Source organism: Ranitomeya imitator, chromosome 3, assembly GCF_032444005.1.
Source record: "Ranitomeya imitator isolate aRanImi1 chromosome 3, aRanImi1.pri, whole genome shotgun sequence".
NCBI lineage: Eukaryota > Metazoa > Chordata > Amphibia > Anura > Dendrobatidae > Ranitomeya > Ranitomeya imitator.
In genome coordinates this window covers 31549770-31570078 of record NC_091284.1, presented here as the reverse complement: position 1 = coordinate 31570078, position 20309 = coordinate 31549770, and the positions used below count along the sequence as shown (strand labels likewise).

Genomic DNA, 20309 nt, shown 5'->3' with positions numbered 1-20309 from the left:
CCCCACTGCCCTAGTGAGGTATCATGTGATATCCTGCGACTAGGATTGCCGTGACGTCATTTCTCTGGAGGCTAGGGCTGATTTGCTAAGCTACAGACATCAGAAGTTTTGCTTAATTCGTGACTATCGTGTGTTAGACAACTTTTTTTTCACCCATGGAGCCTAAATCCGTATCCCATGTCTCTGTCTGCAAAATTTGTTGTAATTTTGTGGACCAGCTAACAAATGGATTAAACCCAGACTAGACCTTTTAAAGGCACGAGAAAAAAATGTAGCACGTTATGATTTATGACCCATTCTCATCATGTTGGATGGAGATCTATGAAGTGGGCTCTGGAGCAGTACAGTCAGCAACAAACAGCAGTGACCTAAATTCTGCGGTCAGTCACTAAGTGGTGCAATCCGCCTGGAGCGCTGAATTACTGCCCCTCATCCCCTCCTCTGACATCATCATTGGCATCATATTGTGTTGGGGCCTCGTACTGTGTGTGGGGCACTGTGGGGGCCTTGTACTGTGTGGGGGGCACTGTGGGGGGCCTTGTACTGTGTGCGGGGCCTTGTACTGTGTGTGGGGCACTGTGGGGGCCTTGTACTGTGTGTGGGGCACTGTGGGGGGCGTTCTACTGTGTGTGGGGCACTGTGGGGGCCTTGTACTGTGTGGGGCGCACTGTGGGGGGCCTTGTACTGTGTGTGGGGCACTGTGGGGGGCCTTTTCCTCTTGTGGGGCACTGTGGGGGGCCTTGTACTGTGTGTGGGGCACTGTGGGGGCCTTGTACTGTGTGTGGGGCACTGTGGGGGGCCTTGTACTGTGTGTGGGGCACTGTGGGGGGCCTTGTACTGTGTGTGGGGCACTGTGGGGGGCCTTGTACTGTGTGTGGGGCACTGTGGGGGGCCTTGTACTGTGTGTGGGGCACTGTGGGGGGCCTTGTACTGTGTGTGGGGCACTGTGGGGGTCATTGTTGAAAGTTATTAGGAGAAAGTGCAAAAAAAATCTCAAAAGCATTAAGTATACCATGAACACTGTGAAGATGTCATCAAGAAATGACGAAAATATGGCAGAACAGTGACATTACCTAGAACTGGACGTCTCTTGAAAATTGATGAAAAGACAAAAGGCAATTGGTCTGGGAGGCTGCAAGTGGCCTACAGCAACCTTAAAGGAGCTGCAAGAATTTCTGGCAAGTCCTGCATGTGACAAGAATCTCCTGTAGTCTTCATATGTCCAGCCTGTGGGTAGGGTAGCAAGACTAAAGCCTTATCTTAGCAAAGAAAAATATCAAAGCTTGGTTATATTGTGCCAAAACCTAAATCAAGTCAGCCAAAAGCACCTGGGAAAATGTTCTATGTACTTGTGAGACCAAGGTGGAAGTTTTTGGCCAGAATTCCAAAAGGTATGTTAGACCCAAATCCAACACAGCACAGCATCAATATAACACCATACCCACAGTGAGGCATGGTGGAGGCAGCATTATTCTTTGGAACTGTTTTTCGGCAGCTGTAGCTGAGACTCAAGGTGGAGGGAATTATGAACATTTCCAACTCAGTCAATTTTTCAATGAAACCTTCAGGCCTCTGCTAAAAAGCTGTAGATGATGAGGAATTTCACCTTTTTATAGCACAACAATGATCCTAAGTGACCTTCAAATCGCCAAAAGAATGGCTTGACCAGAAGGAGATCAAAGTTTTGTAACACTCCAGACTTAAATCCAATTGAAGATCTGTGAGTGACCTGAAGACGGCGCTGTACACAGGAAATGCCCTCGCGATCTGACAGATGTGGCGCCACTGCAAGGAAGAGAGGGCAAAGATCGCCAATTCTAGATCTGCCTGCTGTTAGATTCCTGCCCAAAAAGACTGAATGCTGTCAGAAACTCAAAGGGGACTTCAGCAAAGTATTAGTTCTATGGTGTGCAAATTTATGACCGTTTCGGCCTATGTCGTACTTGTGTGTATGGAGGCCTTAATGCGGTTTCTGTGGTTGTCATGGTGACTAGGCCGCTTCTTCCCTGCATCCAGTTTGCTTTTCCTCCATACACTATGCTCATGTTGTAGAAGCGCAATGTAGTGAATGGAGGCGGCAGGCGGAGGAATGTGCTGCCAGTCACCATTATCTCCCAGTCCGCTCCAGTCTACAGCACTGGGAAGGGGGAGAAGAGAGAGGAACACATGGCTTAGGGCTTTATTAAAGTTCTTTAAGAGCTAGACGAAAAGCCAGTCCACTGGAATTGGAATCCTGTTTAAAGGAGCCATCCTCCACCCTTTCCCAACATTTAAAGGGATTAAGTACCACATGACCGCTGGCTTACAAACTGATCTCGAGAACTGGGCACCGTGGCCACTGTGGCTGATTGTTTACACAAGCCGATGAATACCGATAGGAAAAGAATAACTGTTCATAGGCCCCTTGTCCTTGATGTACCTTTAATGTGTGTGTGTGTGTGTGTGTGTGTGTGTGTATATATACTATATATTATATTTTCCAGTTATTTCTGTGTATTTCTTAATCATTTTTCAGGTTTCCGCCATCGAACTTCTGAAATATGCATGAAAACTTTCTTGTCAGTTATATTGGATGTGCGAGAAATTACATGCAATTGCGGCTCGTGGGCCACATCCGGCCCTCTGGCTGTTCCAGTCTGGCCTGGGGACTGAGACAGCCAAGGGCTAATACAGGTCTGGGCTCACGCTGTGTGTGCACGTCTGGGCTGACGCTGTGTGTGTGTGCGCGCGTCTGGGCTCACGCTGTATGTGTGCGTCTGGGCTCACGCTGTGTGTGCGCGCGCGTCTGGGCTCACGCTGTGCGTGCGCGCGCGCGTCTGGGCTCACGCTGTGCGTGCGCGCGCGCGTCTGGGCTCACGCTGTGCGTGCGCGCGCGCGCGTCTGGGCTCACGCTGTGCGTGCGCGCGCGCGTCTGGGCTCACGCTGTGCGTGCGCGCGCGCGCGCGTCTGGGCTCACGCTGTGCGTGCGCGCGCGCGCGCGTCTGGGCTCACGCTGTGCGTGCGCGCGCGCGCGCGTCTGGGCTCACGCTGTGCGTGCGCGCGCGCGCGTCTGGGCTCACGCTGTGCGTGCGCGCGCGCGCGTCTGGGCTCACGCTGTGCGTGCGCGCGCGCGCGTCTGGGCTCACGCTGTGCGCGCGCGCGCGTCTGGGCTCACGCTGTGCGTGCGCGCGCGCGCGTCTGGGCTCACGCTGTGCGTGCGCGCGCGCGCGTCTGGGCTCACGCTGTGTGTGCGCGGTGTAATTCACGCTGTGAATGGGGGGCTATGTCAGCATACTTTTGCTCAATATTAAGTTATATAAATTTATATTATAATTAATGTTAAGTTCCGTCCTTTACACCAGTCATGGTCTCTCATGTGGCCACTCTGGAAAATCAACTACCCACCCTTGGCAGTAGTCAATTTGGTCACTGATCCGATGTTTCAATAGTTTTGTTTTGCAGAGAGATATAGCGATAAGCTTATTAGAAAACTTGACAACTTCTCCTTTTTGAGGAGAGAGTATAGATCTAATGCCTCTGTCACTCCAGCTCTATTCCTTGCCCAGCGCTGCCTCCTTCTGCTTGACTTCCATCAAAGGAACTGGCATTAAAGCAGTAGGAGGTGGCGCTGGATGGGGATTAGAGCTGGAGTGACAGAGGCATTAGATCTACAATGAGCTCTTCAGCCTTATTTGCATATGAATTATAATGCTTATTTCTCAGTAAAGGATTTGCCACGGTAAAATATTACTGGACTTGTCTTTGAAAGAGCAACATTCACATATAAATAGTTTGGAGTGTGAAATCATGTATGTAGATTCCTTTAAAAAAGGTTGTCCAGGACTTCTACCTAGGTGGGGGTGTTGGGTGTCGCCGTCAGTCAGCTGTTCCCGGTGGCGGTCGGATATGCTCAGGTGCTGCGCTGCACAGCTTCGTCAATGATATAGTGACCACTGTCGGATACTGCGTATCCATCCCCTATTTATTTAGAATATGGCAGATGTGCTGTACCATTGATGAAGCTGTGGTGTGCAGCTGGCAACTGAACACATCCAGGAACAACTGATCTGTGGGGTGCCGGGGGTCGCATCCCCCCCTATCAGATATTGATGGCCTATCCTAAATAAAAGTTCCAAAGAAACATTTAATTTGTGTGTCTTGGGAGATCCGCCATGTCTTCCTCCTCCATCTCCATACAATTGTCTGCAGCAGGAGCCTCTCCCCTTTTGTCCTTTCTAGATGAACCCTTTAGGAAGTCACGGGTTGAAAGAAAATAAATAAATGTAAGTTTCCCTTCTGTAAACTTTCAACCCTCAACCTTTTCTGCAAGACCTTTAATGGACAGCGAGGATGTACTCGCCTCATTCATTCCTAAGTTTAAGGTTTCTATAACCCTTTTCCGACCCCTGTATAGTGATTTTAGGGCAGATTCCTACTGGCGTGCCGCCGAGAAGATTGATCCGCTGTTAACCGCACAGTCGCAGTGCTCAGACTACTATTGGCCGCCATGGGCATCCGGTACAGATCGGAGACTAATAAATTTAGTTTTTCATTGTATAACCCCTTGGCTGCCATAGTCAAAAGCAAACCGCAGCATCTAAGGGGTTTAATGGTATTAGGAGGTTACGTGATATAAAAAAAATAAAAATGTTATCTTTTTCTCTATCCCCATGATGGCACCACGGAGAGAGGGGTCCGCCCCCAGGGACAGGAAACCTACAGATGAAAAAGGGCGTACCTCTCTCCCACATCAGTTGGTTTCCTGTCCCTGACGGGGAACCTACAGCACGTACCTGAAGGATTCTTCGTGGGATTCCAGGGAGCTGGCCGGTCGGTTCCGGACAGGGGGCGCCCTGTCACGGCTGGTTGCAGCGGGTTTTCTCCCCCCTTTTATTCCGACCCTGAAGCACCACCGCTGGGGTCGGCGGGCCCTGTGGGTGAGTGTGCCAGGGGAAGGCAGTGAAGAGGTTCCAGCCTGCCTTCCCCGTGGGGAAAAAAAAAAAAAAAGGGGGAGGAAGGAGGCAGGTGACGGCGGTCACCGATTCAGCCTCTGTACCGCTAGTCGGTACATGGAGATAGCGGTGGCTATCTTTCCATGGCGGGCACAGGAGCGCTAGAGCGGGAGCGCCCCACAGCACCGCTGATCACCGCCGCCCAAACCGGAAGTGCGGGGGCAGGCGGAACGAGAAATCGCGCGCACAGGCGTCCCCAATAATACCTTCCCTATAGGACGCCTGTGCCGCGAACCGGAAGTGACGCACGCGCCTGCGCAGATGGTCGCTTCTGCCGGCGGCAGATTCAAAAACAGCGTTCCCTAAGGCGTAAGCGTGGAAATCCCCTCTTTGTTGAAAAACTGCAGAGTGGAGCCACTATGAGTGGTAGAGAGGAGCAAGAGGCACAGGAGTGTGCACAACTGTCACCTGAGCAATTACAGGTGCAGCGGCACCCGCGTTCACAGCACCAGCGGAAGGGAAATGCTTCGTCCCAGCAGCGCAGCAGCAGTGGTCGCTCAGGGTCACAAAGCAGCCAAGTCTCTGGGAAATCTACACGACCGGCGACGAATCCAGTGGATGTAGTCCCGAGGCCAGAGACGGTATCTCTCATTCACAAGGGATGAGTGATCTACGTGAAAGTAATAATGTAATACGAGATTACTTTTTCTTCTAGGGAAGAAAGTGTACAACTAAATCAAAGCACAAAGTTTGTGCGATATGTTCGGAAGAACTACCTTCCTCCTGGGAAAAAAAGCTATGCGGGTCTTTCATAGAAAAAACCATTCAGGAGGAGTCCCCGGCGTTCGCATCAGACCTGAAAACATTAATAAAAAATCAGGTGGAGAGTGCCCTCAAAGGCATTAAAATTCCGAAGGAAAGACGTAGATCAGGTCATAAATCTCCTGAACCCAGCATAAACGAATCAGAAAGTGAAACATCTGACTCTAATGATTCATCAACATCCGAGACCTCTTCACTATCGTCAGAAGGGGGACGCAGTTGCTTTCCCATCGAAGAGACAGACGCACTGGTAAAGGCTATTAGAACAACCATGGGTCTGGTAGATGAACGTCCCAAAAGAACAGCACAGGACATAATGTTCAGCGGATTAGAACAGAAGAAAAGAAGGGTATTCCCGATAAATGAGAAGATTAATTCTTTAATCAAGAAAGAATGGAAAAAACCGGATAAAAAAAGTTCTCTTGACTCCCAAGAGAAAATACCCGTTCGACGACCCAGCCTGCTCATCCTGGAGCAAGGCACCCAAACTGGATGTGGCCATAGCAAAGGCCTCCAAAAAAATTTGCCCTGCCCTTCGAGGACATGGGCACTCTAAAAGAGCCGATGGACAAAAAAGCAGACACTTTCTTAAAACACTCATGGGAAGCAGCAGGAGGTGGTCTAAAACCAGCCATCGCAGCCACTTGCACGGCCCGTGCTCTAATGGTATGGCTTGAACATTTGGATTCCCAGCTAAAGGGAAAAGTCTCAAGAGACACAATACAAAAGTCAGTGTCCATGATGAAAGGGGCAGCAGCTTTTCTGGCGGACGCTTCGGTGGACTCAGTGAGATTAGCAGCCAGGTCGGCCTCTTTTTCCAACGCAGCAAGACGTGCCCTGTGGCTAAAGTGCTGGCCGGGGGACTTGCAAACGAAGACCAAGTTATGCTCAATACCTTGCGAAGGGGAATTCCTGTTTGGATCAACATTAGATGACATCCTCGACAAAGCGGGGGATAAAAAGAAATCTTTCCCCGGGTTCCCTAACCAGTCATATAGACGTTCCTTTCGGAACAGAAAGTTTATGCGGAGAAGACCCCCAAAAGGAAATAAGGATGGATGGGAAGACAGAAGAAATAAAAATAGGGGCTTCTTGTTCAACAAACCCCCCCCTCCTGATAATAAAAAATCCCAATGAAGGTATTCCCCAGGTCGGAGGGAGACTAGCCGAGTTTCTTCCAGCCTGGGAAAGAATTTCAAACAGCCCCTGGATCTTAGGCATTATACGAGAAGGCCTCAAATTCAAATTTCGTGTCCCTCCCGGCAACTTCAGGATAACGCCTCAAAAACAGTCACACGAACAGTCAGCTCTCCAGAAGGAAATTCTGAACCTAGTCCAGAAAGGGGTATTGCAAGAAGTCTCATACCAGGAAAGAGGCACAGGTTTCTATTCTCCCCTCTTCCTCCGCAAGAAGCCGGACGGATCATACAGAACGATCATCAATCTAAAAAAATTAAACAGTTTCCTAGAGGTACAACATTTCAAAATGGAGACAATAAAATCTTGCGTAAGAATACTCTTTCCCTTGTGTTTCATGACTGTTCTAGATTTACGAGACGCATATTACCATGTGCCCATCCACAGAGATTATCAAAAATATCTCAGACTGGCAGTGAATATCCAGGGGGAGGTAAAACACTTCCAATTCCGGGCTCTCCCCTTCGGGATAGCTATTGCTCCTCGGGTATTCACAAAAATAATGGCAGAAGTAATGGCCCACATACGGGAGCAGAACATCCTAATAGTTCCCTATCTGGACGACCTCCTTGTAGTAGGGAACTCATTCCAACATTGCGAACAACAGTTGAATCAGGTCATGACTTCACTGTCGAGTCTAGGGTGGCTGCTAAACATAGCCAAGTCCAAGATGGTGCCATCCCAGGTACAGATGTACTTAGGGATACTCCTAGACTCGATCACGCAAACATGCTATCTTCCTCAGGAGAAGATTCAGAAAATGACACAGGCAGTGTTGCAGCTGACGGTATCCCCAGTCACTACCCTGAGGAAAGCAATGTCCCTGTTGGGCTCCATGACTGCCTGTATCCCGGCCGTACAGTGGGCACAATGTCATTCCCGGGATCTACAGTGGGAAACTTTAGATTCAGGCATATCTCTGCACGGGAATTTAGACGAGCAGTTAAGTATATCACCAAACACAATACACTCCCTAGCATGGTGGGCGGACCCAGGGAATCTAACCAAAGGGGTTCCTTGGGCTCTACCGACAGAAAAAATTCTAACGACAGATGCAAGCCCCTGGGGTTGGGGAGCACACATAGACGATCAAGTGGCACAGGGGGATTGGAACAGAAGTCAAAAGCTAGACTCTTCCAACATGAAAGAACTGTTAGCGGTAAAGCTGGCCCTAACACATTTTCTATATCTCCTTCACGGGCATCATGTAAAAGTCTTCTCGGACAACCAAGTAGTGGTCGCATATCTAAACCACCAAGGGGGCACCAGGTGTCGAGCTCTGATGGAGGTAACCCAATCCATCTTCCACATAGCGGAACACAGTCTAAAGTCCTTGACAGCTCTCCACTTAAAGGGCTCAGAAAACCAGACTGCAGACTTCCTGAGCAGGACAAGCTTAAAGCAGGGAGAGTGGGAGCTAAATCAGTTGGTCTTCGATCAAATCGTGAATCTCTGGGGTCTACCAGAAATAGACCTATTCGCGAACAGCCAAAACCACAAAGTGAAAACATTCTGCTCAATAGATCCCCGGGGGAACCCTGTAGCTCTCGATGCACTAACAATTCCTTGGAACTATCATCTCGCCTATGCGTTCCCTCCAATGTCGCTCATCCCCTTAGTGTTGAGGAAAATTCGGGAGGACAGAGCTACAGTGATAGTAATAGCGCCATTTTGGCCCCGCAGAATATGGTTTTCTTGGCTAAGAAACATGTCCATATCGAGTCCTTGGGTTCTACCAGACTCTCCAAAACTTCTGTCCCAGGGTCCAGTATTTCACCCCAATGTAAAAAATTTACACATGACAGCATGGCTTTTGAAAGGAGGTTGCTGAGGGATAAAGGGTTCTCTCCCAACTTGGTGTCCACTCTATTACAGAGTAGAAAACCCGTAACCACTAGAATATATGGGAAAGTGTGGAAAAAGTTTATGTCGGTATCAGGGGCAGACCCGTCCGGGGAGATCCCAATAGGGAAAATACTTGAGTTCTTACAGAAAGGTCTGGAAAGAGGTTTAGCTACAAGCACTCTAAAGGTCCAGGTGGCAGCCTTAGGAGCACTGTATAATTACGACTTGGCCAAAAATCGATGGGTCATGCGTTTCATTAAAGCCTCATCTAGATCCAGACCCATTCCCCTCCACAACTCTCCTCCATGGGATCTAAACCTTGTATTAAGTGCTCTAACCAAACCTCCCTTTGAGCCCCTGACAGAAGTTCCTTTAAAGATCTTATCCCTAAAAACCACACTCCTAGTGGCCCTAACCTCGGCTCGTCGTGTCAGCGATATACAAGCGTTATCTTCATGCCCGCCCTTTACTCAGATACTTGATGACAGAGTCATTCTTAAAACTGACCCGGCTTACCTCCCTAAAATATCGTCACAGTTTCATAGAACGCAAGAAATTTCTTTGCCCTCCTTTTGTCCCAACCCTAAAAATGAGGGGGAAAGAACACTGCATACCCTAGACGTAAAAAGATGCCTGATCCAATATCTGTCAGCCACTAGGGAGTGCAGGAAGGATAGGGCTTTGTTTGTCTGCTTCCAGGGTCCACGGAAGGGACAAAAAGCATCGAAAGCCACGTTAGCAAGGTGGATAAGAGACGCCATCGCCCTATCCTACTCATCCTGCGGGACAGCCATCCCGGAGAATATAAAGGCTCATTCGACCAGAGCAGTGGCATCATCCTGGGCGGAGAGAGCTGGCGCTTCGATACAACAGATATGTAGAGCGGCCACTTGGTCTTCCCAGTCTACATTTTTCAAGCATTACCGCTTAGACTTGACCTCCTCTGATCCTACCTTTGGGCGAAGGGTTCTAGAGGCAGTGGTCCCTCCCTAAGAGCTATCTATTCAAATCTCTCCGTGGTGCCATCATGGGGATAGAGAAAATGGTAGTTACCTGCCGATAACGGTATTTCTCTGATCCCATGATGGCACCCGTATATTCCCTCCCTTTTCACACACAGGTGTGCACTTGGTAATGTACCAGTAATTAGTTTTAGTCACGGTGCCTCTGTTAAGTTAAATTGGTTAAGTTTAATTTGTGTAAATATTGAGTTGCAGCTGAAGTTCTGTATAAGGCTCTGTAATCCAACTGATGTGGGAGAGAGGTACGCCCTTTTTCATCTGTAGGTTTCCTGTCCCTGGGGGCGGACCCCTCTCTCCGTGGTGCCATCATGGGATCAGAGAAATACCGTTATCGGCAGGTAACTACCATTTTTTTTTTCTTCCACATTGATATTAGATAAAATAATAAAAATAAAAAAAAAAGAATGCACGCGCTAATAAAAATGGAAACCCCCTTTGTGTGGCGGACTCCTCCGGCAGACGGCGGTGTCTTCGGCGCAGGCATGATGCATGACTCCGCTCCTCGCCAGCTCCTTTTCACGAAACATATGTTTAAACAGATGAGCTGCTTTGTTAGTTATAAAGAGCCAAACGAGCATGATTAACAAAATGAGCGCCAATAATAACATGTAATAATCGCATGCAAACCCAGCAGAGCCCGGCCAGGAAGCCATTTACTATGCCGCGCTCGCGAGGCGCTGCAGCAGATGGGCTTGTAATGTAATTAGGAATCTTTGTGGTAAATGAGGCATTATTTAAATTGGCTGCTAATTTTCACATCTATTAACCCGCTGAAGAATCGAAGGAGCCGCAAATTCTAATTTTTAAATGTTTTTTTTTTTTCTTCTTCTTTCTGGCTAATGAGCAATAAAGAAATGTTAAATTTTGACGTCCAGCCTGATGGGAACAGATGCCAGTGACTGGGGCGGTCTCGGCAGTATAGGAGGACACACATTATATACACATTATATATCTGCGGGCTCTACATGGAGTGAAACTACAACCCTCAATATTCCCTGGAGTGGAGAGGAATCCACATGTAACTAGAGAATGTGTCTTTCTGCGCTATGGGACCCATAATGGCAGCAATATTGGGAATCACTCTGGTACCACTGGGCCAGAAATTGCCCCAAAAGAGTTTTTTTTTTCTTTTTATTAAAAACATTTTTTTTTTAAACAATTTTATTTTTTCTTTAAATTCCTAATACACCATTCCCTGACTGCAAACAAGTCTTTGAAAATATATTAGAACTTTTAATTACCGGTATATAATAAAGAAGCTTAGTTACCTTTTATGTACAGTGTAAATATGGTTTGTTCAGGGAGGACGAGGAACTGCTGCACTGTGTGTCTGACTTGGCCTCATGTTACATAATTCTACTAATTGGAATATTCTGTAAATTAGTATGGAGTGCTACAGCAGGGTACTGCCCGCGCCAACATGGCACAAAGAGCGGACGGGCTCCAGCACAACAATTTGTAATATTATGGACGCACAAGGTGCTTAGTGATTCAGGGTTAACTTCTAGCTAATTGACTCTTGACTTTCTGTGACTATTGTACTTAATATAAAAGAATGTAACTACTATAATACTGCCCCTATGTACAAGAATGTAACTACTATAATACTGCCGCTATGTACAAGAATATAACTACTATAATACTGCCCCTATGTACAAGAATATAACTACTATAATACTGCCCCTATGTACAAGAATATAACTACTATAATACTGCCCCTATGTACAAGAATATAACTACTATAATACTGCCCCCTATGTACAAGAATATAACTATTATAATACTGCCCCTATGCACAAGAATATAACTACTATAATACTGCTCCTATGTACAAGAATATAACTACTATAATACTGCCCCTATGTACAAGAATATAACTACTATAATACTGCCCCTATGTACAAGAATATAACTACTATAATACTGCCCCCTATGTACAAGAATATAGCTACTATAATACTACCCCTATGTACAAGAATATAACTACTATAATACTGCTCCAATGTACAAGAATATAACTACTATAATACTGCCGCTATGTACAAGAATATAACTACTATAATACTGCCCCTTATGTACAAGAATATAACTACTATAATACTGCCCCTTATGTACAAGAATATAACTACTATAATACTGCCCCTTATGTACAAGAATATAACTACTATAATACTGCCCCTATGTACAAGAATATAACTACTATAATACTGCCCCTATGTACAAGAATATAACTACTATAATACTGCCCCTATGTACAAGAATATAACTACTATAATACTGCCCCCTATGTACAAGAATATAACTACTGTAATACTGCCCCTATGTACAGGAATATAACTACTATAATACTGCTCCTATGCACAGGAATATAACTACTATAATACTACCCCTATGTACAAGAATATAACTACTATAATACTGCTCCAATGTACAAGAATATAACTACTATAATACTGCCCCTATGTACAAGAATATAACTACTATAATACTGCTCCTATGTACAAGAATATAACTACTATAATACTGCCCCTATGTACAAGAATATAACTACTATAATACTGCTCCAATGTACAAGAATATAACTACTATAATACTGCCGCTATGTACAAGAATATAACTACTATAATACTGCTCCTATGCACAGGAATATAACTACTATAATACTACCCCTATGTACAAGAATATAACTACTATAATACTGCTCCAATGTACAAGAATATAACTACTATAATACTGCCCCTATGTACAAGAATATAACTACTATAATACTGCTCCTATGTACAAGAATATAACTACTATAATACTGCTCCTATGTACAAGAATATAACTACTATAATACTGCCCTATGTACAAGAATATAACTACTATAATACTGCCCCTATGTACAAGAATATAACTACTATAATACTGCTCCTATGTACAAGAATATAACTACTATAATACTGCCCCTATGTACAAGAATATAACTACTATAATACTGCTCCTATGTACAAGAATATAACTACTATAATACTGCCCTATGTACAAGAATATAACTACTATAATACTGCTCCTATGTACAAGAATATAACTACTATAATACTGCCCTATGTACAAGAATATAACTACTATAATACTGCTCCTATGTACAAGAATATAACTACTATAATACTGCCCTATGTACAAGAATATAACTACTATAATACTGCCCCTATGTACAAGAATATAACTACTATAATACTGCCCTATGTACAAGAATATAACTACTATAATACTGCTCCTATGTACAAGAATATAACTACTATAATACTGCCCTATGTACAAGAATATAACTACTATAATACTGCCCTATGTACAAGAATATAACTACTATAATACTGCTCCTATGTACAAGAATATAACTACTATAATACTGCCCCTATGTACAAGAATATAACTACTATAATACTGCCCTATGTACAAGAATATAACTACTATAATACTGCCCCTTATGCACTAACTTTTAACTTTTTGTGACTAGTGCCTGGTAGCTGCTGTCAAGGCTAATAAAATAATAGGAAGCATGAAGAGGCATAGATGCTCATGGCTAGAACGTAGTTTTCCTCTGTACAAATCACTAGGGCAATTACACTTATAAACTGGAGACCAAAACTGTACAGCGTATTCTAAGGATGTAGATGAACTTGAGCGAGTACAGAGAAGAGTGACCGAGGTTTGAAGGAGCGGATGGACGGCAGGACCAGGACAGGTTATCAGACCTGGGCTTCCTCAGTTTGGAAAATGCTAAAACTTTGGGACCATGCTAATAAAAAGTACAAATATATGAGGGGATAGTACAGAAATATTTCAAATTATCTATTTACACCTGGGTCTCTGAGAGGCTTGTACTGTATAGGAACGACCTTGTGATGGCCCATACTACATAGGGAGGCTGTGTGGGGGCTCACACTGTATATAGGGAGGCTGTGTGGGGGCTCACACTGTATATAGGGAGGCTGTGTGGGGGCTCACACTATATAGGAGGCTGTGTGGGGGCTCACACTGTATATAGGGAGGCTGTGTGGGGGCTCACAATGTATCTAGGGAGGCTGTGTGGGGGCTCATACTGTATATAGGGAGGCTGTGTGGGGGCTCACACTATATAAGGAGGCTGTGTGGGGGCTCACACTATATTAGGAGGCTGTGTGGGGGCTCACACTGTATATAGGGAGGCTGTGTGGGGGGCTCACACTGTATATAGGGAGGCTGTGTGGGGGCTCACACTATATTAGGAGGCTGTGTGGGGGCTCACACTATATAGGAGGCTGTGTGGGGGGCTCACACTGTATATAGGGAGGCTGTGTGGGGGCTCACACTGTATATAGGGAGGCTGTGTGGGGGCTCACACTGTATATAGGGAGGCTGTGTGGGGGCTCACACTGTATATAGGGAGGCTGTGTGGGGGCTCACACTGTATATAGGGAGGCTGTGTGGGGGCTCACACTGTATATAGGGAGGCTGTGTGGGGGCTCACACTGTATATAGGGAGGCTGTGTGGGGGCTCACTATATAAGGAGGCTGTGTGAGGGCTCACAATGTATATAGGGAGGCTGTGTGGGGGCTCACAATGTATATAGGGAGGCTGTGTGGGGGCTCACAATGTATACAGGGAGGCTGTGTGGGGGCTCACAATGTATATAGGGAGGCCGTGTGGGGGCTCACTCTGTATATAGGGAGGCCGTGTGGAGGCTCACACTATATAGGAGGCTGTGTGGGGGCTCATACAAAATGGGGGTATGTGTGGGGCCTTATTGTATAGGGGGGCTTTGTGGAGGCTCATACAGTATATAGGGGGTGTCGGTGTACTTGATTCTGTTCAGTATTACGCTATACAATTATTACATAATTATAATGGCTATTAATACTGAAAATAATTAACTTCAGCCTATTGATTCAGCCCTCCACAACGGTCCTGGTCTCTCATATGGCCCCTCTTGAATGATAATTGCCCACCCCTCGTCTAGAAGAAACCAGGTATAGCCATAATCAGCCGTACATTCTCTCTGGAACTCTCTCCCACGTGACGTTGCAATGGTTGATTCACTACAAAAGTACAAGGACGTTTTGATGCCTTTTATGAATCCATATAATAACAGGTGTCGAGTCCCCGATTCTGTGATGAGACGTTAATCCAGAGAACTAGTCTTATTGCCGTCTGTGGAGTCGGGAAGGATTTTTTCCCCTAATATGGAGCATTTAGTATCTGCCCCATGGGGATTTCGCCTTCCTCTGGATCCGTAGGTCGAACTCGATGGATTTATATCTACCCTCGATATGGCCGTTCTGTGGGGTAACTGTGGGGCTGCGGATATATTCTCACTATAGATGTAGATGTTCTCCGCATTGCAGATAGGTGAGATAAAGCGGTGATAATGGGGGCAGGGATTCCGCTGGACTTCTGCCAGTGATCTTATGGAAGACGACCCACAGTCAGCAGAAATCAGCTGATAACAGGGAATGCTAGATTTCATTCCCCTGCACAGCTATGATGCCCCTGCTATACTTGTCTGCTGACCTTCGGTGTAGTGTCCCTTTAATTCCAATATTTTACAACTGATGCAGTGTATCATGCATGTAATGGATTGGTCTGTACAATATGTTGCATTGTTGGGCTGCACTGGATCTGTGGTGGGCCGATCCATGAATGTCCAGAGCCGTAGTGCCGAGGAGGAGGAGGGCGCCGCTGACATTCCTCAGCTGGAGACGAGACCTTGGCACATTTCTCAGTGACATGGTGAGACATGCCGCCGAGGGCGCCCCATCTATTTCTGTATTAATGTATTGCACCCTTACTCAGCATGGCATTAATCTCCCCTCTGGCATCTATTAAACTCCTGGCTCCCGGACAACTTCACCATTACTACACTTTGCCTTTTACAACAATTATTAACCCTTGAACCCTTGATTTTCCCCTCTGGACCCGCTCCTAATCCGTAATTCTGACATATTCTGTGTATATGCTAGTAAAGTCCAACATGGCCATATCCCTTTAAGTAGTAAGAAGTGTTTGTTTGTTTTTTTTTTACCTGGTGTAAATGCCACTGTTCTCCTGAATCCAACGTTGTTTTTCTTTTGTTTCTGAGCCTCTCCGTTCCGGAGATATGCACAAATCTTTCCCATATATAAATCAAGTCTTTTTTGACAAGTGGGCGTCTTCACACCCAGTTGGCTAATAAGACTAAATTTATTTACATTGAAGAAAAAGCCATATCTCAGGAACAGAGGCGTAGGACTAAAAGAAAAATGCTGGATTCAAGAGAACAGCGGCATTTACAAGGGTTGGGTCCTCTTTAAGAAATGTACATTTGTCCTGCACAAATACATGAAAGCAAACTAGTACAGGAATTTGTCTTGCTGGGTCAGGTATCTCACAGATGATTGACTTGCCATTATTGTAGCCAGACTTCGGTATGAAAAAAAAAAATATTAGGTCTTTATAGATAATAGCATTCAGTTTCCGCTTTCCCTGGTAAAATCGGTCTATCACTTATATTGCTTCCATTACAGATCCCACAAGGTTTGTTGCATACATTTTACCACTTCATTCATGCTTGATTTTGGGGATATCAGTGGTCAGGTTCCCAGAAGTAATTTGGATAGGTGATGTTTATGGGGGAAGACCCCTTTAAGGCAGATCAGCTGATCAATGAAGGTCTTGAGGTCCAATCAGTTGATTTTGCTGGTGCTGCCTGTTGTATCTGCTGGCGGCCACTGCTGGTGAAATACAGTACTGCATGTAGCCTTTCAAGTGAATGGAGATCCTGGTAATAGACGGATGGCCCACCAGAAATGGAACTGCTGCTAATTAACCTGTAAGTGAATTGTGGGTGTGTCGGTGCATTTGGAATGTATGTACACGCCCCCAATGCATATCCTGCCTGATTTGCATGTGGCGTCAAAGCTTAATTTCTCCACTCTGGCACATCCGATTTCTAATAGAAAGTATCATTTTTTATTGTACCAAGACCTTTATCGTGGCGGACTCACCATTGATGCAAATTATCTCTAGTAGTTTGTCAGATTATTTTGGGTTTGGGTGGATTCTTGGGAGTAGGAGTTCACTGGCTGCAATGTTTGCCCGCGGTGCGTGAGTTTCAGCCACTGTAGAGTTAAGAACCTGAATCCTCGGTCACCTGGTTCGTGAATAGAATGCCAAGATTTCAGTGAAGGGTAATTAAAGGGATAGGCGAAAGTGGATTTATTATATAGTTACTAAAATCTTATGGTATATTGTAATACTGAAGGTTTAATATGTTTTTTAATGTGAGCTTTCTTTCCTTATCTTTACAGCTAAATATATTGGTGGACACAGGTAGTAGTAATTTTGCAGTGGCTGGCGCCCCAAATCCTGATATTTCTGCATATTACCATTTGGACTGGTGAGTTTGTCTGCGTCTTACATTCTTTTGAGATAGATATATTATATATATACTAGATGGTGGCCCGATTCTAACGCATCGGGTATTCTAGAATATGTATGTCCACGTAGTATATTGCCCCGCCACGTAGTATATTGCCCAGCCACGTAGTATATTGCCCACGTAGTATATTGCCCAGCCACGTAGTATATTGCCCAGCCACGTAGTATATTGCCCAGCCACATAGTATACAGCAGAGCCACATAGTATATTGCCCAGCCACGTTGTATATTGCCCAGCCACGTAGTATATTGCCCAGTTACATAGTATACAGCAGAGCCACGTAGTATATTGCCCAGCCACGTAGTATATTGCCCAGCCACGTAGTATATTGCCCAACCACATAGCATATTGCCCAGCCACGTAGTATATTGCCCAGCCACATAGTATACAGCAGAGCCACATAGTATATTGCCCAGCCACGTAGTATATTGCCCAGTTACATAGTATACAGCAGAGCCACGTAGTATATTGCCCAGCCACGTAGTATATTGCCCAGCCACACAGTATATTGCCCAGCCACGTTGTATATTGCCCAGCCACGTTATATATTACCCAGCCACGCAGTATATTGCCCAGCCACACAGTATACAGCACAGTTACGTAGTATATTGCCCAGTGACGTAGTATACAGCACAGAGCCACATAGTATATTGCACAGCCCATGTAGTGTATTGCCCAGCCACGTATGACACAGGTTAAAAAAATAAACATATACTCACCTTCCGCAGGTGCGTTGTAGCACTGTCGCCTGTGTGGGGTGCAGGCGGCATCTTCCGGTCCCAGGGTGTGCTGACGTCGCGGTCACGTGACCGTGTCGTGGTCACATGACCGTGACATCACGGCAGGTCCTTGTCGTGCAGGACCTGTCATGACGTCACGGTCACATGACCGTGGCGTCACGACAGGTCCTTTCCACGCAGGCGCGCAGGACTTGTGATGACGTCGCGGTCACATGACCGTGACGTCATGGCAGGTCCTTCTGCCAGACCATCTGTGCGACCAGAACGTGCCGGTTGCATCGCGAGGAGCGGGAAAGGCGGCGTAGGTGAGTATATAATTATTTTTTTAAAATTATTTTTAACATTCGATGTTTTTACTATTGGCGCTGCATAGGCTGCGTCAATAGTAAAAAACTTGGTCACACAGGGTTAATGGCAACGGTAACGGACTGCATTACACCGCGGCATAACGCGGTCCGTTACCGCTGCCATTAACCCTGTGTGACGGCAGACTGGAAGGGAGTATGCGGGCGCCGGGCAGTGAGTGCAGGGAGTAAGGAGCGGCCATTTTCTTCCGGACTGTGCGCGTCGCTGATTGGTCTCGGCAGCTGCCTGTCATGGCTGCCGCGACCAATTAGCGAACGAATAACCGTTACAGACAGACAGAAGGACAGACGGAAGTGACCCTTGGACAATTATATAGTAGATATTATATAATTTGTTTCCTTTTTAACACCTTCCATATGTATAAGACCACAACCTGTAGTATTAGACTCGTGGATGGTGCGTATTTCCCACCCTCATCACACTGGAAAAAAATCAATGTAAAGTCCAGACCTGACACACTAACTAATACTAAGCTCAGAGCCGACCCCCTCATAATTAATACAGACCCCTGATTTGTGGTCCTCTTAAACTCTCAAGATCCATACAAATCCAAGACTAGATCCTCCATAATGAATTAACCCTCCCCCCCACACACACTCATCTCCCCTAAATTAATGCAGACCCCGGACTAGGTTCCTTGAAATAGATGCGGAACTTGCCATTTTTCCAGAATCGGCGCTATACTTGTCTCCAGGTTGTTTGCGGTATTGCAGCTCAGCTCTGTGCTTTAGAAGTAAGGGGCTGAAATGTAATACCGCATACAACCTGCAGACATATGGGGCGCTGATTTTTGGGAAATGGAGTCCATGACTCTAGTCATGGAGGCCTGAAGCTTCACAGCAAAAGTGGCTTGATACTCTTCAAGATAAATCTTCCAAGTCTGGTAGTTCATGACTAAGACCGCCACTCAGGACATGCTGATACCGACCAGTACAAACGGGAAGTCAGTGCTTTGTTTGTGAAGGTGATCAGATCGGAGGATTTTTCCATTAAGCCCAGGGATGTGCTCAGGTTTCCGCTTCTCTAATTCCTGACACATCGACATAAAAGCTCTGCGGAGAGATTTACTAACCAGGAGGTCAGCGACATGTCTTGTGATCCAGGTTTACATGTGGGGTAACGACTGACGCACTGATCCTTGCAAGATGGAGACACTGTGTGATCGACCGCCGCACTCGGGTCACTTGTCCGCCTTGTTCATATAAAGCCATGTGCACACAAATTGGTTCTTCAAGTTTTCGGTGCAGAAACGCCCAAGGTTTTGAGATTTAGAAAGTTTCCACCCAGTTTCTGCTCCAAAGGCTCCTAGAAACACTCTGTGCACTGAGCGGAAACTCTAAATACTGCTCAAAAAGTTGTCATAAGAAGGCCAGAAAAGACTTTACCTGGCCGTCTTACTCTCACCCAGAAGCAGGACCGGCAAGGTTCATACTCTGTGTTTTGGGGCCTCCTGATGTCGGAGGAGAAACGGATCGGGACTGTTGGATTTCAGCTGCTGATACTTTGGTTCCTCTTGGAGATGTCCCTCTCGGTGGAGATGTCCCTCTCGGTGGAGATGTCCCTCTCGGTGGAGATGTCCCTCTCGGTGGAGATGTCCCTCTCGGTGGAGATGTCCCTCTCGGTGGAGATGTCCCTCTCGGTGGAGATGGCTGCTGCTCTCAAGGGGCCTTTAATCATAAACGTTACTGGGATTGCACCTTCGGGCAGAAGACTTCTACTAAAATCTTGTTCATCTGTCTCCGGTCTATGGTGTCTCATGTAGCATGGCCCAGACCTGACCAGATGATGTAGCAACATCCGATGACCCTCTTAAATTCATCTGTGAAGAGAAACTGCAGAACATCACTGGAACCTCCTCCCTTCTTAGGTCGGCGTCACACACAGCGTAAAACAATACGGTCCGTATATTACGGCCGTAATACGCTGAAAAGTCCCGAAAATAGTGGT

General features: G+C 46.1%; 1 protein-coding gene across 1 annotated transcript in view; it reads left to right on the top strand.

Moving 5' to 3' along the window:
* The window catches only part of BACE2 (beta-secretase 2), an 89643-nt gene that overhangs the window by 7413 nt on the left and 61921 nt on the right, over window positions 1-20309 (top strand). Inside the window, exon 2 of the mRNA XM_069760713.1 lies at window positions 17126-17214. Coding sequence (XP_069616814.1) covers window positions 17126-17214 — 89 coding nt within the window. The remainder of the gene's footprint in view (window positions 1-17125; window positions 17215-20309) is intronic.